This window comes from Polyodon spathula, chromosome 5, assembly GCF_017654505.1.
Source record: "Polyodon spathula isolate WHYD16114869_AA chromosome 5, ASM1765450v1, whole genome shotgun sequence".
Taxonomy (NCBI): Eukaryota; Metazoa; Chordata; class Actinopteri; order Acipenseriformes; family Polyodontidae; genus Polyodon; species Polyodon spathula.
The window spans coordinates 6,568,338-6,593,794 of NC_054538.1; the positions used below are offsets into that span (position 1 = coordinate 6,568,338).

Consider the following 25,457-nt stretch of genomic DNA (forward strand, 5'->3'; position numbering starts at 1 on the left):
GAATGACTTATTGGGTGGTTGTGACAGCTTCTGGACAGCCTCTGGAGTTTCCACAACACACAGCCAAAGAACGAGTGAACATTTCACTCCTCAGGCTAAACACATTCTCTTCCCCTTTGAACGATAACATGTAAAGTGGCCCTCTGTGATTAAGAAATTGTTTTTCCTTGGTCACTTTCTTGATTATTTAAAAAAAAAAAAAAGCTTTCTTTTAACTCTGAGGGTTGCTTTCGGTCCTCATGGCAACCTCAAATTTAATTAAAGCTTTTGATGTAGAAGGGAAGCCATCATGCAGGCTGAATATTACAAAACATTCCGCCACATTCAGGCCCCCTTGCATTACACAGAATGTGAACGGTTTCAGCACTGCAGACCTCTAACAAAACATATCGACTCTCAACAGTATAGGCAGCTTTTTGGTACAATAATTACTTCTTGTTTTTAGTGAGTTCCCCAGTGTTAAATGTGTTAATTTAGCAGTAGTTTTAGTTTCTCTTTGGAGACAAAAACACTCTACTTTAACACTCAAGTAACAAGACTAAACCTGTCTAACCAAGCAAAATAAATAGTTTGCCAACACCAATTACTATGTGCTTTTGAATCAGGTTTTCAAGTACAATGTGCTACTAAGGTTACCAGTTACCAATGTGTGTGTCACAGGTGGGTTACCTGTAGGGCAGCCCATGAACATGAAGGAGAATGTAACATTTTTAAAAAAGGTTAAAGTGAGAACTTACTAGAAGTTTGAAGGTAAGGTAAAATGATTCAATTCATAAATTAAACTCAAACGTTCTACATGGTTATCATTTATAGAAGTTTCTATAACATTTTCCAGAAAAGAGTGCCTATTGAGTAACCTCAACCCAAGTTTCCATCTGCATCAGTCTGTAGAACTCAAACAGGATTGCAACCAATTAACTGAACATTATACAAACGATCAAACATCACATTTTTGTACAAGTTCATATTTAAAAATATCTTAAAAACTAACATTTCCCTGATATCACTCCACAGCTGTCCATTCTGCACAACACCCTCCTGTATCATCCTTCAGACAGGACACTAATTAGGATACTTCACAGGGTGTTGGACAGGCCAAACCTTGGTCTTGGTCTGCTGCCGGTGGAAACGAATCAACCAGATTTCAACTTCCAGTACCAGATGGAAGCTAGAGAACAGTAGTAACAGGCACACTATTTTTTTTACAAAGTGTATTTATTGACAAATGAGCTGTACAACTATTTAAAAAAAAAAAAAAAAAAAAACGCAAGCAGAAAACAGACACCACTAACCCAGCAGTACACATGCTGATAAAACAATAAGGGCAAGCCTACACATACCTTACTGACAGGCTTAATAGTGATACATCTTCCTTCCCTCTCGAATCCCTTTCTGAAATAACAGTGCTGGATATATTCTTATTCTGGGATACATGTGTGTAAATCCACTAGTTCCTACTTAACCATCAGCATGAAGGTCACAATCTTGTTGAATGTCAAAATCCCCTCTGAGAATTATAGTACATCATATGGTGAATTTCTGGTACATCTCTACCCAGCTGTTTGGTGGTTCCAGTATTTAATCAAAAAATCATTAAAACAGAGATCTAACATTTACAATTTTAAGCACAATTTCAAACGATTAAAGTGTTACATGTGTATCAATTAAAAGTGTAATAATTGTTTCTCCTGAAACCTGCAGTTTCAATAAAATAAAAAAAAACAAAATAGTAATGCATTCCTTGGATTGCACTAATGGAGGAAAACAAAACAAAAAATAACAAACATTTAATTTTTTTAACTTTCCAAAACCAGACTGGATACCAATCTTAAGTCTTGCATACAGCAGCTGGAGCCAAACTATTCATCAGGGTGGGAGGGGAATGGCAGTCAACATTGAATTTAATCTTTAACAGTACAAAACATGTGTATGTATTCCTTCCAACCTCCTAGTCCCAGAGCTTGATCTGACCGTCCCAGCCACAAGTGATAACCTTTGAGGTTTCGTGCGGGTGCCAGAGTGCACTAATGCACACTTTGTCATGGGCTTTGATTCGGTGATACAGCTTTGTGGTTTTCCAGTCCCAGATGTTCAGTTTACCATCGGCATCTCCTGAAACAACGTAGCTGTTGAGAGAGAAAAAGAAAAACAATTTAATAACAAATCTCCAAGTATAGTTTTGATTTAAAAAAAAAAAAACCAAACAAAAAAAAAAAAAAAAAAAAAAAAAAAAAAAAAAAAAAAAAAAAAGAGGTTGAAAACTGAAGCTTACTGTGGTACTTACCGCTTTAAAACACTGTATAGATTTAAATCCTTACCTCATATCTGGTGAAAAATCCACTTGACAGGCATAGCCAGCTACCATGTGACCCTTGAAGATTTTCTTCTTGTTCAGTCGAAACCTGTTCTGGGCTCCAAAGATCAGGATCTGATTGTCCATTGACTGACAGGCCAACCACTTACCTAAACAGATATAGTAATAAAAACAACATGTGATGCCTGAAAATAAAGCAGACTGTATATATTGTATACACACACACACACACCTCTTAAATTTAATTTAAGCTGCAATTATTTTTTCATGGAAAGCATGAGGTTCTCAGTGTAGGTGAAGCGCTTTGCTTAAGGGAAGAAAAAAGAAAATTGCTGAAGACAAAAAATAAATCTGAAAAGAACATTTCGCTCTCTAAAATGCTAATTTACTGAATTGCAATGAGGACAGATTGACATTGCAAAAGGCCTGTGTGTGGAAACAAGGGCACAGTTTCTTTGAACAAAACCTTCTTAAAACACGTGTTCCACTTTTCTGTAACGTTTGAATGCTTGCAGGCATCAGATGGGAGTACAATATTATGAATACACAATAGCCTTTTCACAGAATATATTTAAAGAAAACACTGGATGAGCCAAAAAAAAACAAGTCTCTCTGACTGACTCACCATTTGGAGATAGAGTTACCGCTGGCATTGAATGCATACTCGGCTCAGCTATGTACTTGAAGTCAACAGGGATGTCCCTGTAAATCAACACAATCAGACAAGTTTAAGGCAAGCAAAGCTGGTTATACAAGGGCTCTGCTCAGATTTGTTTTTTTCATTCTCAGAGGAACAAAATCAAAATACCAAAACAAAATCAACACACAAAAACTTGGCTTCATAAAAAGGTGAGCTACTATCAGATGGTTAGACAATCAAGATCAAAAGGAAACAAAACGAAAGCAGAAGCAAAACTCCTCACCCTGGTGACACTGCTCGCTGTACACCAGAGTCCTTCACCCTGGTGACACTGCTCACTGTACACCAGAGTCCTTCACCCTGGTGACACTGCTCACTGTACACCAGAGTCCTTCACCCTGGTGACACTGCTCACTGTACACCAGTCATTCACTCTGGTGACACTGCTCACTGTACACCACAGTCATTCACCCTGGTGACACTGCTCACTGTACACCACAGTCCTTCACCCTGGTGACACTGCTCACAGCACACCACAGTCCTTCAACCTGGTGACACTGCTCACTATACACCGCAGTCCTTCACCCTGGTGACACTGTTCACCGCTCATCGCACACCTCAGTCATTCACCCTGGTGACACTGTTCACGGCACAACACACCACAGTCCTTCACCCTGGTGACACTGCTCACTGCACAGCACACCACAGTCCTTCACCCTGGTGACACTGCTCACTGCACAGCACACCACAGTCCTTCACCCTGGTGACACTGCTCACTGCACAGCACACCACAGTCCTTCACCCTGGTGACACTGCTCACTGCACAGCACACACCGCAGTCCTTCACCCTGGTGACACTGCTCACCGCAGTCATTCTTAATAATCAGCTCCAGGCATGACGGGGTGGTAGTAATGGACAAGGTTTGTTTGAACTATAGATCAAACCTGTTCCTCCCCACCAGTGTGTGACAAATGCAGAATGGTCAGCCATTCGTCCTACTGTGGTTTGAAACTCACCATTCCCAGACACGAAGACTCTTGTCGTCAGAGGTACTGACAAAGCGTCTGTTTTCATCCACGAACGTGATGGTGTTGACAGCTCCCAGATGCCTATCGTACTCTTGAACGACTTCTCCGGACCGTACATCCCACTGCAAATGAACAGCAGCAGTCAGTGCAAGCAGCTTATAGCACAGTGGAGAAAGAGCAATCAGAGATACCGCACACATGCTAAAATGCAGGGCTTGGAAAAAGAGGGGAAAGTGCAACCTGGAATAATCAGCCTGTAAACTCTGCAATTCATAGGGGGTGTACGTTCCATTTTCCTAAACTTTGAAACATGCGCAAAATACAATAGAGCCCTTCCTACCCCAACCCACCCCCATTCCTAGTAAGCTTAAACAGAATCTTGACAATGTGGAAAAATACCTTTTCTTCCCAATGAATGAAAATGTGTGATGTAATCATAAATCAGTACTCTGTATATTTGTAACTATTTTTACTGTGCAAATGTATACACCATTACTGAACATGCAATCTGTAAGCATCTATAGCACTGCTGAATTACAGCATCTATACATTACAACATGACACCAGGCTAGGAAAATAAAATTTTAGTGGAGAACATTATTCCAAATTTTTGCGATGACCCATTTGAGTTATGCAATACTCTTCTGCAATGTGGTTACTTTGTAGTTTAGTTACCATAGTTACTTCATTCACTATTTATTTTAGTTTTGCCACGTGCTTCAATTACTTAATCTAAAAAATAACATGTCCCTTTCTCCGAAGCAGCCCTTAAGACATGATTTCCATCTGTTTATAGCTGTTTTCTACTTGCTTTACTTAAGAAACAGAAAGTAAATACACTATTTTATGAACACAGTATTTTATAGGGATGGGAATAAAAAAAAATATTCCCCACACCTTTAAGTTATTTTAAATTTGTATTCCTAAAATGGTGGCTGCGTTCTGCATAATTTGAAATAGCCTGTTATTTGGGCGTGGCATGTCTGTCAACCAACAAACACACAGGTGTTTTGAAACCTATGATAAAATCTCAACTCTGATATTATCTTGTGTAACTGACAGAGTGAATGTGGGGGCATATTGAAATCATAAAGCATAAGGGTATTTTGACCTAACCTTTCTGAAATCCTTCAGATCCAATCAATGAAATATAATACGACAACACCTCCCCCAATAATAAAGAGCTAGCTACCTTGGAGAAAATGGACTAGCTGTGAAAGTGCAATCACAGGTTCTCAGGGTTGCATAACTATGGCATGATGATAATACTGCCCAACCAGTATTAATCAGGTTTATACCAAATAAGGCATGCAATCCAATACTTGGGACAATATAGTTCTGATATGCTGCTTTTGCTTAAAACTTTAAGTCATATACTCATTAAGATCTGGCAGACTTCACGTACCTATGAGTTGTATTTTGTATGCAACTCAGTATCACGTTACACATCATGTAAGGAAGTAGTAAATTCACTGATTGATTCTATTGCTTATACCAAGGCCTCAGGGCTGTGCAATCTGGTTTACAAATGCAGCAGTCATGAACATCAGCAACTTGCTGGCAATGGGAGTCCACTGGAAACTGGGTGCTTGGGCTGTCTAGCTTCATTCAGTCTAAAGATGGTAAAAGCTGTCTGGAGAATATTTCCCAACTGCTGGAGAGATGGACATGGCTAGCTGGATCATTTATGCCTTATTGGTAATTAGGTACTTCTTAAAACTCCTTACCAGTTCTCTAAATACACAATATTGGGGTGAATTTGTTAAACCTTATGCTGGGACACTCCAAATGGAATAAGATCATTTAAATACCCTTGAAACAGAGCGAGTTCCCCCTCTATGTAACCTGACCTTGAAAGTAATTTGTTATTAACATAATTTCAGCCTGTGGTGACAAACGAACAGCTGCCTGTATTGCAACAAGGAGACACAGTTTATGGGCTGACCTGTAGAGCAATACATTTGCTTGATTAAACACTTCAACATGCAGGACAGTAAGCAGTGTTCAAGAGAGTGTTGAATGTACAAATAACACACACTCAAAGAAAAAGAAACTAACAAAAAAAAAACCTGCCCAGTAAAGTGTAGACAGGCGGAAACCTTACCTGGACAATCTTTTTATCAGACATCCCAGCCACAAAGAGGCTTTGCTTGTCTTCATCAGGATTGAACTTCACGCAGTAGGGGACTTTCCGGTTTGTAAATCTTGAAATACACTGTCCTGTTTTAAAAACAAAACACGGTCATCGGAATTCTGATACCTTAGAGTAGGGGTGTGCCAATACATCGATACACCACGAATATTTTCTTGACGATACGATTATCGATATAGTGACCCATATCGTTTTTTTTTATTTTATATATGCATCTAAACTTGATATAACAATGTTTGTGCATTAATTCGTGTCAACTCTGATAATATTATTTATTCATATGTATCCTAGCAGCCTCACATACCAAATGTGTAGCTAAGGATGTTACGTCAAGCACACAGGAAGCTGAGCGCAGGCGGGTTAATAATGTTCCCTAATCATCTCAATAAGCTATGGAGAGTGACAGCGAAATTCAACCTGCTCCGGCCTGTTTAAAAGTGTGGATTCATTTTGGTTTTAGCAGCGTGATGGACTCGTCTCAAGTTCTTGATAAGACTTGACCTGTGTGTAAAATATGCAAGGCTCGAATCAAGTATTCAAGAAACAAAACCAATCTGAGTTTTCACTTAAAAACGCCATCAGATTGGCAGCACACCATCACCATCGCAGTTACACACACAGCCACGGAAAAGGAAGTGTGACCACTCGTTACACACAACCTACAATAGAAAACTTCAGTTGTTCAAAATTATCTGCAACATCAATGCAAGCTACAAATATAACCCAGTCTTTAGTGCATTTTATTCGCAAGGATTTGCGTCTACTGTACTGTAGAAAACGAAGGGTTTTGAAAAAATGATAAATACTTTGGAGCCAAGGTACACTGTTCCTACCTGTCGTTATATTACTGGAGCTGCTGTTCCTGATTTATACCAGCGTGTTAAACGACAGATCATACAAGAGCTTTCTAGGGCAGAGAGGATATCGCTCACATGTGATAGCTGGACCTTACGAGCAACAGAATCATACGTAACAATTACCTGTCACCACATATCCACAGACTGGACACTGGTCTCGAGCGTCCTCCAGACAAGGAAAGCCATACTGGTGAGAATATTGCAGATCTGCTGAAATCAGCTATCGAAGAATGGAGCATTGCAGAGAAGAGCCCGCAACAGTGACTGATAACGCTTCCAACATGGTTATTGCTGCTCGTGAAGCTAATATGACACACATTATGACACAAGTGTTTTGCTCATACTTTGAATTTCAAGTAGAATTATATTTGTTTTAATAAGAATCTGTATATAGAAATTACTTTTTATTTTTTTTAATTGCATTCTTTTTAAATAAATATAATTCAAGGCATAAACATTGAACAGCAGGCTGTGAAGCTTTTTTGACCATTGGGACAATAGTTGTGCGATTAATATTATTATTTTATGTTTCATGCTTAATTTACTGTACCGTGTCGCGACCCTTGTATCGTGATACGTATCGTATCGCAACCCTTGTATCGTGATACGCATCGTATCGCTACCCTTGTATCGTGATACGCATCGTATCGCTACCCTTGTATCGTGACCCTTGTATCGTGATACGTATCGTATCGTGACCCTTGTATCGTGAAGACACTGCCGATACCCAGCCCTACCTTAGAGATATTGTGAAAGGGACGAGTGCTGCTCAGGATCTAGGGTCTGTACAAACTAAAAATGTGAAGTATGACATACATCTGACAGACAGGAATCTCTGCTATATCCCTGTTAAGAATATGCAGCACAGCACTGCGGGTGACAATGTGCAGCATTGCATAGTAATATGGTGCATATTCTAGATATTAAGGCAACCTTCTCCTGTGACTTTAATAATGACTTACAAATGACTTCCATATCTTTTCAGTTACTTTTACAGTTAAGCTACTTGAATCTCCATAATAAACCGCTCAGCAATATTTTTAAAAAAAGACAGATGTTGCAATCAAAAAACACAATCTTGCTGTTTTATGATAGCACCAAGTAATGTACTTTCTCAAGCAACCAGCGATCAATGCCTGGTATTCACTGAAGCACTACAGAAATCACACCGCACTGCAGGCTTCCTACTTTCACAGCCGCTGCACAGAAGCAGATAATAGAAAAGAACAAGCTTGGCTCAAGAGTGTCTGAATGTTATCTGCAGTGTATGCCAATAGGTAGGATTTTTTTTGGAACACTGATTTTTTTTGTGCCAGAATACACACAAGTCAACAGGCTGACCTGTGTATGAAGTTCCTCTGAATAATGACAACCAGAAGACAAGTACCACGTTAATTACACCGTGTAACAATTTTTTTTTTTTTTTGTTCCTGGGTAGTGTTATTTCCTAATTACTTGTGCCTCAAAAGTATAGAAAATGGCTATTATTCCCCACAAACTTTGCTTTTGTGACCAGAACAATGATATTCCAAAATGTCACTATTTCTAATGGGAAAACGGGCAAATGTGTGTCTTTTCGTTCACATAGTCAGAAAAAATACAACATATGAATCCAAATTAACATGTATTTATACTAAAGTAATACAAAAATGACTACAAAAGATTTAAAAGTGAGTAGTTTTTTGAGATTTACGATTATACTGTATTTGATTTATTTATTTTTAACTTTGGAATTCTATTTTTCTGGATTTAAATTTTATTAATGAAGAGTGTTTTAGGATCTCAAAGTGCTATCAAACCTGGACTGAAATATTCAACCTCAAAACTTTATAAAAATAAACTATCAAAATAACACCATCACAAGAAAGATTTAACAAATGTTTATTTTTATTTATTTATTTTTTATTTTTTTTATTTACAGCGTTTAATTATTTAAGGCAAGTTAAACCTCAAAACCCATTTGCACAAACATACAGTAATGGGGGGTGTCAGATTGTGCTTATTTCTGGTGTTTCTTTGTACTTATGTGGGTGATACAGTCATGACACCAACCATGTTTCACAGAGAAGTCTGTCCGGCAGTATTCACAGCAGACGTGAGATTGTGACACTATTTTTATTGCATGACCATTCTGTGGTACTATATTTGATACGATATTTGTACTAAAAATCACAGAGCTGTCACTGTGAATTTATTCAAAATCAGAGAATATACAGTATCTACACAAACATAAAATTAGTCTGTCTATAGAAGTATGAAACAAAAATGTTCATTTTACAAACATTTGGTGGGATTCCTACAGAAGAGGAAACACAAAATGTAGGTTTTACACACCTTTAAAAAATAACATTTGAAGTTCAAAAAGACTTGGTTAAGGTGGAATTTCAAGTTGTGTTGGTAAAATTCAATGTTCTCTATTAAAATCACGTGACCACCGTGACTTAATCCCAGCCTTACTAAAAAGCAACCAAGTAAACGTGCGACTGACCATGATAGCAAGGGGACATTTGTGCACCCGTTTCTAAAGGACCCCTAAACTGGTGGTTACTAAGCAACCCGTCACAGAGTTTTTAGTACGTCAGTTAAAATGCCACAACACTGTCAGTGAAATACAGTATTATTTAAGAACCATTAATTTATTTAAAAAAATAAAACAGGAAAACACACACAGAGTTGAAATAATATTTCAGAACCATTTCAGGGAGTATCCGTCATTTATTTAATACAAATCGTAGTATTATACCCCTTCGACGTACAGCTGTAGCACAACCGCCAAAATAGTAGCTGCTACGGCCAAATTGCAGCAGTTGGCATCTCATAGTATTTACCATGCATCCCAATAGATGCACCCTCTAGGACAGGGGTAAGCAATTCCAGTCCAGGAGGGCTGTCCATTAGACAAGCAACACCTTATCTTCCACAGCCAGAGAACCGACTGTTAAAGTCAGATACACACCTTTCACTTGACAATCACGGCCCTGTTTACACCTCCTCCAATTTAACTGTGTCAAGCAAAACCAACACCCTCTACTAAAAGCAGGACAGCTAAACTAGCATTGAGCACATCAGCAAAAGCATACATCTTATACTTTTTCAGCAGCAAGTAACTTAAAAGACTACCCTAGGATAACCAATTAAATAGTTGTACTGCTTGCTGGCTTCACAGACCCCAATAAGCCCAAATCTTATACTAGCTTATACTAAGAAATTGGGCATATATCAATCAAATAATTTTTATATAGCGCCCTTCGTAGCAAAGCCATCTAAAAGCACTTCACAATAAAAAAAAAATAATAAAAAAAGATACGTTAGTACATTAGATTACTTTGCCTGTCTGCTCTTTTCTTCTAAATATATCAAATTATGTCCCCATTAACTACTTTAAAGACATAAAAAACAGCTCATTAACATTTTTTTGCTAGATATAACATATATAATATATGTTTGTTAGTGTTACATCAGTTTCAAGATGTAGGTAGTACTAGAGGACTTGTAATCCACAGCACCAATATGGGTGTCTAAATATAACTGGAGCAACCAAACAAATACAGAACCTAGAGCAGAGGAATGCTGTGCTATTAAATACATTCCATTTATTTAAATGGCCAAGGCCTTTCCCTTTTAAAGCCCAAATCATGACTAATGGAGGTGGGGCAGGCTGAGATCAGGGTGTGTTTGAAGCCTTGTGTGGCTTAGTGATGCTTCTTCAGGGATTAACGCACTTCACAAACATCCTAGCCTTTTCAATTCACGTTAAGTCAAACCAAGACCCTGGGACCAGAGATGTTCCCACACAAACACAGGCTTCTCTCAGTACGTGTTCTGTTTACATATCTCCGCTCCTCTACCACTTGCAACTTGGCATGAAATTAAATTCATAATCAAGGCATTCATGCTATGCCTTCCCCAAGCTGTGATGCCACGCTGCTGAAAAGTCTATTTGCGCTGCAGCTGCCCGTAGGTAGAGAAATCATTGTCATGCAAGGCAGCAGCCTGCAAGTCCTGCTTATAACAATGCAAGAGTATGGAGCTGAAAAGCACATTGTAGACCGCAAGCAGTATCATACCTGTTTTATAACAAACCTTCAATAGTCCCTTACTGCTTTCCCAACACATTGGTAAGCTGTATTCCAAGCAGATGTATTTTTTTCCTCTAGTCCCAAAACAGGGGGCCCTTGTTGAAAAGTGTTTCACAACTATTTCCCTGTTTAAATAAGGTCATCCGTCCTGCTCTAATTCCCACCAGATGTACAGATACCCCCCCCCCCCAAAAAAAAAACAAAAAAACTGTGCAAAGACTGGATGCTTTGCGTTTGTTAACATTTTACTCTAATCAGACCCCTTGCTCTTAGATGATTCTCTCCTCTTCAAAGTCAAAATTACTAAATACAGTGTCTAAAAGAATATCCCATTCAAAGTGTTCTTGCATTTTACTTGTTTTCCAGTAGGGATTTTATTTGGTGCCACCAAGCACTTGAGTCTCAATTAGCTTTGACAGTAAATAGAATAAAACTACTGAGATTAGAGTAAGCAAGAACACAAACAGAATACAGCCCCTTGCCAAAGTGAACTGCATTATGGTAAAAGCACAGTGGTACAAAATTACCTCATTGTAAGATATCAATGTACCATATTTACGGTTTAAATTGTATATGGTTGATAAGACTGATTAACAACGGGAGATAACTTCTTGTCCCCTAGGAATCAAATCCTTAAACAGAGAATAAAAAAACATCCTTAGAGAATATAATAAATTAGCAATGACAAACTCACCTGTTTCTGTGTCCCACAGTTTAAGGTATCGATCATAAGCTGCACTGAGGAACTGAGTGCCTGTGTTATTAAAACAGATGTCACGAACAGCTTTGCTGTGACCTGTGAAGAAAAAATAAAAATAAAACCCTAACATTCCCACAGACATCTAATTCTGTTTTTTTATTTATTTATCAATTTATGCTTTTGTTTACTAAATCTTATAAACAAACAATACTGCTTAAAACCACATATTTACTGAAACAGCAAAACCCATTTTACATCAACATAGGAAAAGGGACAACATTTAAGAGAAATATTTCCATACAAAACAGATGTTTTAATCCATGAAACAGCTTGTCCAAAAATATCAGTGCCAAATACAGCCAATTGCCCCATGAATCTTTGCAAACAATATATACATCTGTAGGATCTTTGAGATTATATTGTTGTTTAAAATCTCTTTCCTCCAGAAAGGGAAAATACTATTTCAATGTGCAATGTAAATCATGCAATGGGCAAAACTTTTTTTTTTTCTTCATTTTTCTGACGAGCAACAACTTTAGCTTGTTTTCCCTATCATAAATGTGTATAGCTGTTGAGATGATATGCTTGCTGACTCAAAGCAACGCAAGGCCACCACTTCTCTTTAGTAAAAAGGTTCATTTTAGACAAGGTTTTTTTCCACCAATATGAGATCATTTCAAATACAATTAGGGACACTTACCAATGAATGTTCGTAAACACCTTCGCTCGTTGTAAACCTCCCACAGCTTAGAAAAAGGAAACAAACAAACAAGAAAAAAGTAATTTTTTCAGGGTACTTTTTCCTTGGATTGGTTTAGATTTTTAAATCTGCAAGGCCCAAAAGGCAAGTCATACTGCAGGTGACCAGTGCTGACAGTGGCCCAGATAAAAAGCTTAAAACAATTCACAATTTTACAGTCTACCCAACGGTAACAGCAGAAATACCTAGTCAAGACAAAATCCTAAAGTCGCTTTGAAGCTCCTCATTACTGCCATCTTTAAAACAATTATGCAAGACATACAATAGTATTAAAATAAACTTGGCAGTGCAATTTATGTGTTTTTTGCTTTGCTTAAAATTAAGAATGCATATTTTTTTAGTGATCCACCCCATAACAAAACCTGGATTAACAAAAAATATACCGTGACCCACCTTGATTTTGCAGTCCATAGAACAGGACAGCAACAGGTGTCCAGAAACTGGGAACAACCTGATTGCACTGACACCCTGAAACAAAAACAGCAAGAGCTTATTAAAGAAACAGCTAATTAAACTAAATAAATACACAGGAGGAAAGACTCTTCCAATTTGCCTGAATTTAAGGGAGCTTGCCAACCCAAAATAAAGCTTGTGTAAATGACTTCCAACAAGAAAGACAGTTTATAAAAATCGGCCTAAAGCTGGCTGCATCATTTATTTACAACTAGCCAGACAGTCACATCCACAGTCACACTAAAACTACACATAGAACCCTGCAGTTTCTACTGTGAACAATGTTGGTGTGACCAAGTCTCATATTTATTAAAATGTTTCCTAATTTAAGTAAAACATATGAACTAAGAATGATGTCACATTGTTTGAGGTTTATTTCCATTTGTGGAGGAACTTATTGTAACATGTCAACATCAAAAATAATAAAAAATAAGATATGGCTGGACTCTGTGTACACAAGCTGCTGTGAACTTAGCATTAACAATATGGAGAGGTGGTGTCCTTTTTGAAAGCTTGTTTATCATAGCTGGAAAGCTTTTGCTTAATCTGCTGTCTGCATGTTAGGCTTGAACTGCTGCTGTCTGACCACATGATCAAACACCCCTGTGTCCTTAATCTACGGTCTGTTGCTGGGAGGGTACACAACTACAGCCAGCCAAGACAGCCTTAAAGACACCAACTGACTGGGATGGTTTTCAGCTATTGTCTCCAGCTAAATGTTTTCCTTGGAACCTGAGCAGCTTCTCAGAGGCTGCAGTTCTGTACTGAACAAACAGCTGTGCATAGCTGTGCATTTACAGTGCCTGCAATGGGGCTTTGCACTGTCAGATTGTCTGACGGACAGATTTCACAAATACAGATTTGTTTACAGTATTCCAGGAGTCCAGTGTTTGTTTTTACAGTAAGGTAACATATAATGAACCTTCCAGCTGCTAGGGAATGATAAGTGTATCCATACTGTTAAGGAATGACAAGCAATGCCACTAGCAGTCTTATAGTCTTAAGTTATATACATAATATACACTTCCCATAAGAATCCATCTGCACACAAACCTCAAAATTTCAAGTCGGTAACTGAGTGAAAAATGATGGGGAGGGGAAAATCACTGATAAAACCTTGGATATTCTTCCTTTAAGTCTACAGCACTTTGGAATTATAACATGCAACTGTATTCAACATTATCAGCATTACTGAGCTGAAACAATATTTCAATATTCTATCGTGGCCATTTACATTCATCCCCAATTAAAACCATGCTCAGGCAAGTTTACATACAAGCTGAAATAAACGGGAGTAGAAACAGACATGAGCAAGCTTTAGTTGGAAAGACATCTGTAAACAGACTAACTTTCGAAAAATATTGTGCAGGTAAAGGAAAAAAAAAAACCTTCACCCTGACAGCATATGGTGTGTGTCAGAAAGCAAGTCTTAGTATTCAGACACAGTAACTCCATTTATGGATCATTGCTCTGTGAAACAGGAGAATGAGGAATTGCTGTACTACAAAACAGGATAAGAACTAGCAGCTTGCTACAAAAGCAGAACAAAAAAATAAAATCAATGAGAGTACAGGAAGGTTAATGGGATTAAACAAATTAACACCTGCCACATTGATCTACAACAAGAACAACAACATGAAGTCTATCAGATTTAGGTCAAACATAGGTTGACATCAAAACCTACAAGCAAAAAATAAATAACTGGGAATTTCACCTGATGGGCATATTGCTGTATCGATGTACAATGTTCCCAATTTAAAATCCCCACAGATGATTTCCAAGCCATCTTACCTTTGTATGTCCAGACCATACGTGGATCTGTTTTTTGGGCAGGTAACACTTGTCTGGGATATCGGCAGAGCGCAGGTTGACCCCGACGTCCTGGGGAACATGCAGATATGACCTTCCTTGATAGTCATACATGTCTTTGGCTGCAGGAGGCAAGGAAAAGAAATGAAATTTGGAAGGAAACAAAACAAAAGCAATGTGCTTTACTACCTAGCATTACATATCTACTATATGCATTTCTTGTAACAAATGTCTAAAATATGGTCACTGTGATTTATTTTCATAGAATTTAGCAAAAAAAAAAAAAAAAAAACCTGTGCCAAGCAGATGGTATTGTAATATTACTGCCACAAAATGGGTTACTGGAAAATAGCCATAGCCAATTATTTTATTTTTTTTAACCTTTAACAAGAATCACAGAATACTGTTTTGTACCAAATACAAGCTTACCTGTCTGTCTGAATACTTACTGATTAGAGATTTACATCATTAATGCCACAGTACAGCTCGATTCTGAACTACAAAATCAGCCTTTGCTATGCTCCAGTGGTGAGCAGAACAGGCTAGCTTACCATGAAGAATTGTTTTTTCATCTGCAGGAGCCTCCTCTTCATTTTTGCCTTTCTTCTGTCTCTTGGCAGTGATCTCATCCAATTCCTTCTGTTCTTCCTAGGAGACAAAAGCCCGTTAGCACTGCCATTCAGCCAGCTCTTCAACAACAAAACAATACAGACTCATTCGGAAATCACCAATGAAGTACAGGAAAGGGTTCAGTACAATTAAACCAGCAGGGAAGACGCTTGTACCACAGTTCAAAGAAGTGTGGTTTTTTTTTATTCCACCTTACAGGATATCAATGACAATGTGAAAAACAGTATACTGTACAGCAAACTATCAGTCATTTTTGCCCTTAAGCCAATTCAGATTAATGACTAACTATTTCTCTCAAAACTAAACTAAAAACTTAAAAAAAAAACATCATGACAAATGTTGCAGAAGGTTGTACCGATTTAATACAGACACAGGATGCAGCGATGAACGACAAGCAGATGAGCCATTTCATTCAGTTTAGTTTTGTAGCAAGCAGGTGCTCTGGCTCCAAGCACTTACGTTTCCAGCTAGGCTGAATCTAGCATATCTATTATACAGTAAGTCCTACATGGTGGGTGAATGAGTGTTATGTCAAAACCTGCTGTGACTGACTGTATCACTACCTGTCTAGACTTGGTGATTCAATAATGGCTTTGTGCAGACGCAAGGTTCACTGCTGTGCTACTCAAATCTACTGTAAATGGAATAGAGGTGTTTTAAATAATAGACCTATTTTGATAAATTATACATTTTTTCTGTATAGCGATTGTATTTGTCTGCACTACCATTACAGGAGCCTCTGATGTAGTGGGTTGTAGCCCTGGGAAACATTTCCCCAGTGTTGTTGAGGGAAATCAAGCCAAGTTAAATGTACAATATGTAAGCAGAAGAACTCCCTGCTGTTGGCGGGGGAGGGGGTTCAAGCAAAAACAAAACACAAAAATGTCACATAGGGAGCTGTGCAGACAACTCCACTGAAAACAAAGTAGCTACATTTATATTCTAGTTAAATAATTTGGTAATAGCTTCCCTCCAAGCACTGGGCTGATCAACACACACTTACTTCTGAGGGTTTGGCCACATCTTTTTCATCCAGGTACTTAGCCCAGGGTCCCAGGAACCCTTCAATGTTAGAGGCATCGCTCCCTTTAACTTTCTTCCTCTTTTCCGTTTTCTTGGCTCCTGCTTCAAACACGGTTAGGCCTGACGTAAAAAGAGCAAAATGTTAAAGGCTTCACAAGCTTTAAAACTTTATTTACAAAGACAGCAGGATTTTTGTATTTTGCTATACAGGTTTGTGTTTTCAGGCTTTACTGTCATATTTATTTATTCTCCCTAATATCACAGACTCACTTCCTGTGCCAGAGTGTTTCAGCTTTACACTCACTTTGCAGGACATCAACAGAAACCCTCGACTAGGACAATACATTTGTATACAATAATCCTCAACAGAAACACTGGACTTGAATCTCTGTTCTGCAGGCACCACCAGTTCAGGAGTTTTTAACCAAATGTTTCATAAAGAAATCTGCAAAGTACAAAAGCCCAATTAAAACCAGTCCTACTTAATAAATTCATTTTCTTCCTAAACTTTATAATAGGTATTAATGTTTAAGCACATTTGCACATATTCATCAAGGTATTTACAGAAAAATACAAAAATGTACAAGATTTTTGGTGAAAGTTTAAAAAACTAGTAACAAACAATTTAAATAAACCATCAGGGTTGTTTGTTACTAGTTTCTTAACAACAAAAGTTGTATTTTTCCTTCCACAAAAAAATATACAAATTACATTTTGTTCTAAAGATCTTGACAAATCTTCCTCATTGTGTCAAAACTCAATGTATTCAAGCTGTACACATGGAATTAATATTTATGTCGGAGATCAGAGGTCCATAATTGCCCCCTGCTGGATAGACAATAATGTGCTGCCAGGTCATTGTGGCCTCAGCAACAGCTTCTAAAGGAAGATCACCATTGAGTCATACAACAGAGAAACTCATTAATATAGTTTCTTAAAAAGATTATACACATTCCACCGAGTAAATGATTCATTACCGGTACATGACAACTATCACTTTAGCAGTGGTCAGCCTATAAGTAACTTAACCCTGGAATGCCCCAGGAACTTTTGAAATGAGAAAAACTACTTTTTCTTTCTTCAGTTCTGACGCTGTAGCAACTCCGAAGCTTTAAAACAGTATATAATGCTGTGATGTATATAATTAGACAAATGCTTTGTTCAGGTCTAAAAGCCAGTTGCTTTTAAACATAAGACTGCATTCACACTGTGAAGGAAACCTTTCCTTTTCCTAGCGACTTGATTAACGATTTATTTAATTCTCGATAAGGGTACACAGAAAACCCAACATTTCCGCATATTGATATTTTTCAAGTTCAGTGTTAACTAGGCTTGTTTCACATTTATCCCATGTTAATTATTAAATGTTGTTGCACATTATAGCACAAATATAAAAGTCTGTTTGTATTTTGGAATCCCAACTCTCTCAGCCTTCTGTCAAATCTATTGTTTGGGCTGGTTATGCGAACAGCAATCCCAACGGTTGCTGTTGTCTGTGCTTGTTTAAATGCCGACAATGAGGTCGTTGCCCATTAATGTACATGGCAAACGTGAGCCGTCTCAGGCGCTGCGTTCACCGCAGGCCAAAAAAATCAATAAATAAAAAGACCTAAGTCATCGCAGAGCCCCCTCTCTGGAGCAGACCATTTTAGGACGTGTTTAACTTACAAAAATAACAAAAACAAATATAAACAAATAAATAACTAAAAAAGACCTAGGCCGCCTCAGAGCCAGCTTAAAAGTGGCTAGTGTAAACGGGGTATCAAAACATTGTGTACATACAGTGGGTTACGAAAGTATTGACCCCCCCCTTGGAATTTTTCCTATTTTGTTGCCTTACAACCTGGAATTAAAATTGATTTTTATTTGGATTTCATGTAACGGACATACACAAAATAGTCCAAATTGGTGTAGTGAAATGAAAAAAATAACTTGTTTCAAAAAATTCTAAAAAATAAATAACGGAAAAGTGGTGCGTGCATATGTATTCACCCCCTTTGCTATTAAGCCTCTAAATAAGATCTGGTGCAACCAATTACCTTCAAAAGTCACATAATTAGTTAAATACAGTCCACCTGTATGCAATCTAAGTGTCACATGATCTCAGTATATATACACCTGTTCTGAAAGGCCCCAGAGTCTGCAACACCACTAAGCAAGGGGCACCGACAAGCAAGCAGCACCATGAAGACCAAGGAGCTCTCCAAACAGGTCAGGGACAAAGTTGTGGAGAAGTACAGATCAGGGTTGGGTTTTAAAAAAATATCCAATACTTTGAACATTCCACGGAGCACCATTAAAGCCATTATTAAAAAAATAGAAAGAATATGGCACCACAACAAACCTGGCAAGAGAGGGCCACCCACCAAAACTCACGGACCAGGCAAGGAGGGCATTAATCAGAGGCAACAAAGAGACCAAAGATAACCCTGAAGGAGCTGCAAAGCTCCACAGCGGAGACTGGAGTATCTGTCCATAGGACCACTTTAAGCCATACACTCCACAGAGCTGGGCTTTACGGAAGAATGGCCAGAAAAAAGCAATTGCAAAAGAAAAAATTAAGCAAACACGTTTGGTGTTCGCCAAAAAACATGTGGGAGACTCCCCAAACATATAGAAGGTGGTACTCTGGTCAGATGAGACTAAAATTGAGCTTTTTGGCCATCAAGGAAAACGCTATATCTGGAGCAAACCCAACACCTCTCATCACCCCGAGAACACCATCCCCACAGTGAAGCATGGTGGTGGTGGCAGCATCATGCTGTGGGGATGTTTTTCATCGACAGGGACTGGGAAACTGGTCAGAATTGAAGGAATGATGGATGGCGCTGAATACATGGAAATTCTTGAGGGAAACCTGTTTCAATCTTCCAGAGATTTGTGACTGGGACAGAGGTTCACCTTCCAGCAGGACAATGACCCTAAGAATAATGCTAAAGCAACACTTGAGTGGTTTAAGGGGAAACAGTTAAATGTCTTGGAATAGCCTAGTCAAAGCCCAGACCTCAATCCAATTGCGAATCTGTGGTATGACTTACAGATTGCTGTACACCAGCGGAACCCATCCAACTTGAAGGAGCTGGAGCAGTTTTGCCTTGAAGAATGGGCAAAAATCCCAGTGGCTAGATGTGCCAAGCTTATAGATACATACGCCAAGAGACTTGCAGCTGTAATTGCTGCAAAACGTGGCTCTACAAAGTATTGACTTTGGGGGGGTGAATACTTATGCACACAGTTGTCTTATTTCTTGTTTGTTTCAAAATAAAAAATATTTTGCATCTTCAAAGTGGTAGGCATGTTGTGTAAATCAAATGACACAAACCCCCAAAAAATCCATTTTAATTCCAGGTTGTAAGGCAACAAAATAGGAAAAATGCCAAGGGGGTCAATACTTTTGCAAGCCACTGTACAGTAGGACAATGGCATAAACAGTGTCTAAATGTTTCTGCAGGATGTCAAAAAGACACAAAATAAAAAGGATAACTTACCCTTATTCTTTTCAGCCTCTTCTATTGCACCTATGTAGCCAGTTGTTAAGTGACTGTTGTCTAAGGATGGATCCAAGGCATAGCCTTACAAAAATAAAAATAAAAGTTTAACAAAGGCCTTTTTGTTTAGACTTGGGACTATAGCAATACAACTAGTAAATCTAATGAATTATTTCCTAAAGTGGTGCTCTTGAATCCCTGATCCACATCTCCTTTTTGCTGGGAAATAACGATCAATTACTAAAGAAAATGTCAAGGTCTAACAAGAACACAATTGGAGCTTACATGCACCTAATACCATTTTTAACATGGGGAGCAAACCGTGACACCCATGAGATGCAAGGTTTTAGTTGGTAAACAAAAGCGGGTAAGGGACTAACTGTGCAGCCTCATCCCTGCAGGGAATGAAATTCCATGCTATGGGGATAGGGTGGGCAGGGCTGTGAACACCTAGGTCACACTTTACATTGTTTCCTTATATACACACTGACATGTTTCACTATTTTTTGGTTTGTTGTAGTCATTAGCCTATGCATCTGATCAAGCTAATGACAAAGCTGCAAATGCAACTCTCCTTTAAAATAGTAATCTGTTTACACTGCGTTTGTACCATAGCCAGATATATTCAGGATTCACCATCAAAGCTTACCGAAGGTCGAAAAGGTTCTCCTCTGTTCCTCAAACATGAAATCATTGAGGTGGGCAGGCTCTGCATAACCAGACAACATGTTCCTGGGGGCTGACATCTGCTGGGTTTTGAACGGGTTCATTGGACCAAACTGGACATGGAAATAATCAAAAGCACAATGAACAGATTGAAGACATTTTATTTGTTGATACTATATGAGCATGAAAGATTGCATTTTGCAGTGCTGTTCAATACACTGTATGGAGGGCTGCAAGAATAAAGTAATCAGATGTGTATCTGCCCGTCACATATCCGCCCCTAACAGTTTATCAGCTCTTCAACAAAGTTAGTTTATTCCTGAATAGAGAAGATTAATTCAGAGATTGTAGATCCTACCAAAGTTTTCTGCACTGGTAGTGTCACATGAGCTGTTCAGTGCGTTGACTTGATATGTACAGTGGCTCACAAAAGTATTCACCCCCCCTTGGACTTTTCCACATTTTATTGTGTTACAACATGGAATCAAAATTGATTTAATTCACAGTTTTTGCCACTGATCAACACAAAAAAGTCTATAATGTCAAAGTGAAAAATAAAATCTACAAATTGTTCTAAATTAATTAGAAATATAAAACAGAAAATAATTGATTGCATAAGTATTCACCCCCTTTCCTATGACACACCTAAATAAGCTCTGGTGCAACCAATTGTCTTTAGAAGTCACAATTCGTTGAATGGAGTCCACCTGTGTGCAATTAAGGTGTTTCACATGATTTCAGGTAAAATACACACCTGTCTGTGGGACGTCCCACGGTTGGTTAATACATTTCCTAACAAAAACTACATCACGAAGACGAAGGAACAGTCAAAGCAAATCCGGAATAAGGTTTTTCAAAAGCACCAATCAGGAGTAGTTGATAAGAAAATTTCCAAGGCATTGAATATCCCCCAGAGCACAGAAAAGTCCATTATTAAGAAATGGAGAGAATATGGCACAACTGTGAATTTGTCTAGAACAGGCCGTCCTCAAAAACTGAGTATCCCTGTGAGAAGGGCACTAGTCAGGGAGGCCACCAAGAGACCTATGGCAACTCTAAAGGAGTTACAGTGTTCCACGGCTGAGCTGGGAGACACTGTGCACACGGCAACAATAACCCGGGTGCTTCACAAAACTGGCCTTTATGGGAGAGTTGTAAAAAGAAAGCCATTGTTGAAAAAAAACTCACATCAAATCTCAGCTAGTTTGCCAGAAGGCATGTGGGAGACTCTGAGACCAAGTGGAAGAATATTCTATGGTCTGATGAGACCAAAATAGAGCTTTTTGGCCTCAACGCTAAGCCCTATGTTTGGCGCAAACCTAACACTGCACATCATCCTGAGAACACCTTAAAAACAAAAAGGTCAATGTCCTGGAGTGGCCCAGTCAAAGCCCGGACCTCAATCCAGTTGAGAATATGTGGAAAGAGGTGAAAATTGCTGTTCACCAAAGGTCTCCATCCAGCTTGACAGAGCTTGAGTAGTTTTGCAAATGGGCAAAAACTGCAGTGTCCAGATGTGCAAAGCTGGTAGAGACTTATCCAAATAGACTCATGGCTGTAATTGCTGCCAAAGGTACATCTAACATATATTGACTCAAGGGGGTGAATACTTATGCAATCAATTATTTTCTGTTTATTTGTAATTAATTTATAACAATTTGTAGATTTTATATTTCACTTTGACATTACGGACTTTGTGTTGATCAGTGGCAAAAACCAATCAAATCAATTTCGATTCCATGTTGTAGCACAATAAAAGGTGGAAAAGTCCAAGGGGGGTGAATACTTTTGAGAGCCACTAAGTAAATCCCGTTCGCCTGCAGGATGTATCAACTTCAACCTCCGTCTCGATCTCCTGCCTGTCACTCTGCAGCGAATGCACGCACCCACACGGCAGATGGCTAGTCTGTCACAAGCATGAATACCCTGTATCTTTATAAACAAATGATTTAGGGGAGCTCCCTAATAAAATCAATAACTGTGAGAATACAGCAATTGTTACAAGTGTGTATAATGGTACAGTCGGCACCCCCTAATCGGGATAGATAATTGGCATTTCTGCTTAAATGGAATACAACTCTGGGAGACGGTTCTTCCCAATGCTATTTATGCCGTTTAATTTGGACGTCACTTTAATTGGAAAACAGTATTTTGAAATGATGAATGCACATCACTTTTCAGAGCAAGACAGGTTCACATAGCTCAGTGAAGTAAGTACATGATTATGCTGTGACTTGTGTAAATTGCGTGAACCACACTGAACTCTTGGAGGAGCTGTAATCTCCTGTGGTTTCTAAGGATGTTATTGCAAAGAAAGTTGTCGTGTCAACATCACAGGTGCCTCTCCTTGTAGTAAGATGCAAGTTCATTATTTTTCATTTCATGTAGAAATAAAAAATAAAAAAAAGGCTAATTTTGTTTAGAATACAAAAAATACTTGCATTTTAAATTATGTATTTTACATTTAATCATAATGTGATATAATTTCATTATTTTTCTTTTCATTTAGAAACAAAAGTGTGACTAAGGTTGTCTCAAATGCATCTTCTTTAATTGGGACAGCCGCTTATTTAGGATATTTTTTACATCTCCCAAGACATCCCGATAAAGCAACGCCGACTATATTTAAAGCAGGATTCATTTCTCCGACTTGACATATCTGCCCTTACTCTGGACCCACCGCAGTGGCATACAAGACATACTATTGTACTATAGTGCATAACATACAGAAACTGCTAACAAGTCTGAATGTAAAATGTGTTCTTAAAGATTTAAACAAACATACATATATAGCTTTTTATATTTGCAAAGATTTTATTAAGGAAATATTGTGGTGGCTCACTCATTGTTGCCTTTTTTGTATACTATGAATAAAGTTTGTGAGCAACCATGACATTTCTCTGAATGCACTGATATATTTACTGCAATTTCCAACACCCTCTGGATCTATTCTCTTTAACAGTAAATTAATGATTCTCACCTCAGGGGCAAACATAGTGTCGCATGTGGGGTTATACATGACCTCCTTGAGAGATGGATCAAGGTGCACTCCAGTCTCCACATCTTGCTATTAAAAATAAAAGTCAACACAATCCAGTTTACTCATCGACAGTCCCAGATTTACATTAAAACACAAAATGTTACGCATACATTTTTCATCATGTGCATTAAAACTGCATAGGCTAGTTCTTGAAACACAACCCCCTTTAGGAAAATATTACAAAGCTCAAATGGCAGCATGTTGCCTGAATAGTTTAGAAAGTCATGTTCCCAACCTTAAAATACGCATCTGTAATGGATCTGTAAAGATGTTGTTTTTGTTATAAATTGTATATGTTACTGTTGGTGACATGCTTAGCAATTCCTGTAGTAGTTTGCCATGGATACATATATGCTGATGTATTCAATAGCAGAGGTACCGGCTGCAGTCTTTTTCACTAGTGTTTACACATTAACTACTGTAGACAGAAAATGTAATCTGTGTGTAAGCTCCCAAGACCGGTGACAAAACATTATGATGGTTATCGGGAAAGTAATCTCTAGATGGGAAAGAACATAAGCTTATTTTATTACAATAACATACAGAGTCAATTGCTCTGATTCAGTACAGGCCGTACTACATCAGATTACACTGCACGTTAACAAAAAAACAAAAAAACAAACAAACAAAAAAAAAAAGTAACAAAACACGGCAAACTAACCAAAGCTTTCTTTATAAGTTGCAATTCTAGCTGCACTGCCATAACATGAATTAAAATGAATAAAAATCCTCCGGCTTCTTAAACTGCATCCGTTACTGCTATTAGTTTACTACACAGTGTGCACAGAACCACAAATACAAAGCAACTACTAGTCAGAGCACAACCTTGCCCTAATGAAAACTACAATCTGTGTGTAACAGTGAAGGAGAAAGCGAAGAGTATTTTCACATTCAACTGAGGCCTAGGTCGAGTTTCAAAATACTACTAGTTTCCAATCGCTCAGACAGTGCAACTAAACGTCCACGCCGCGCTATCTGTACCTTCACAGCCACCTCCGGAGCGGAGTTGAGGATCTGCAACGAGAGCGTTTTCTCCGAACCCAAAGGACGAAGGTGTGCTGTAGCGTCCTGGCTTGCATGGTCGGCGCTGGTTCTGGACTCGCCGTCAGAATCCGAGCCAGAATCGCTGCCGTAACTAGCAAGAGATGCGATCGCAGCCGACATCTTGGATGTGCTGTAAATATCCGGCCAGACAGGTCCTAGCGAGGTCAAATAAATACAAACATAGCGACAAATATAAAATAACGAAAACAGAAACATATTACATTAAAAAAACGACGTAATTCATAATTTTATAAAATTATATTTTTATTTCAGACATATCACAATAGGTATATGAGTAAAATATGAAAGCATTTAACTTTGCTTTTTATATATCTTAAAGGACGTTTAAGGGTCTCGAAGTTAATTGGATTCTACGTTTGCTACAGCAACTTCAAAAAAGGTGAACTGTATGTGTAAATGTAAATGTAAAGGGAGAGCGAATATAATTGAAAATAGTTGCCTTGTTTTTACAAATTGTCAAAAAATACAGATCGGCTAAACCTGGACAGGTACAGCAAGGATACACGTCAAATCACGGCAGAATGTGATGTTGAAAATAAATGATATCCTGCCTTCGCTGTATTTTAATAGCCAGCGTTGTATTACAGCCGTTTCTGCAAAAACCAGTACAGCGAAAAGGGTTGCCTTACGCTTCATGTTCGGTTGCAGGGGGGCATTCTTCAACAATTAAATGTGGAACGTACCACTTCGGAAATTGCTAAGGGAACATACTATTAAGTGTGATTATATCAGATTTAATAGGAACGAAACCG

General features: G+C 38.3%; 1 protein-coding gene across 1 annotated transcript; it reads right to left on the reverse strand.

Moving 5' to 3' along the window:
* Window positions 1–9: 9 nt before the first annotated feature.
* LOC121315487 (pre-mRNA-processing factor 17) lies at window positions 10–24,833 on the reverse strand. Its single transcript, XM_041249615.1, has 15 exons — window positions 24,622–24,833; window positions 23,581–23,667; window positions 20,584–20,713; window positions 19,935–20,018; window positions 16,427–16,566; window positions 15,345–15,441; window positions 14,776–14,915; window positions 12,925–12,999; window positions 12,472–12,517; window positions 11,766–11,867; window positions 6,088–6,203; window positions 3,972–4,105; window positions 2,940–3,016; window positions 2,319–2,463; window positions 10–2,126 (listed from the first exon to the last, which is right to left on the reverse strand). Exons 1-15 carry the CDS (start codon window positions 24,802–24,804, stop codon window positions 1,949–1,951), a joined length of 1,734 nt encoding a protein of 577 aa, XP_041105549.1. The 5' UTR covers window positions 24,805–24,833; the 3' UTR covers window positions 10–1,948.
* Between the last annotated feature and the right edge of the window lie 624 nt (window positions 24,834–25,457).

Excerpts from the sequence above, each read along its gene's own strand:
- LOC121315487 (XM_041249615.1), bottom strand. The coding sequence starts at position 24,804 with ATGTCGGCTGCGATCGCATCTCTTGCTAGTTACGGCAGCGATTCTGGC. Across the intron at positions 12,518-12,924 it reads CTATGGACTGCAAAATCAAG|CTGTGGGAGGTTTACAACGA; the intron begins GTGGGTCACGGT and ends CCTTTTTCTAAG. Across the intron at positions 2,127-2,318 it reads GATTTTTCACCAGATATGAG|CTACGTTGTTTCAGGAGATG; the intron begins GTAAGGATTTAA and ends CTCTCTCAACAG.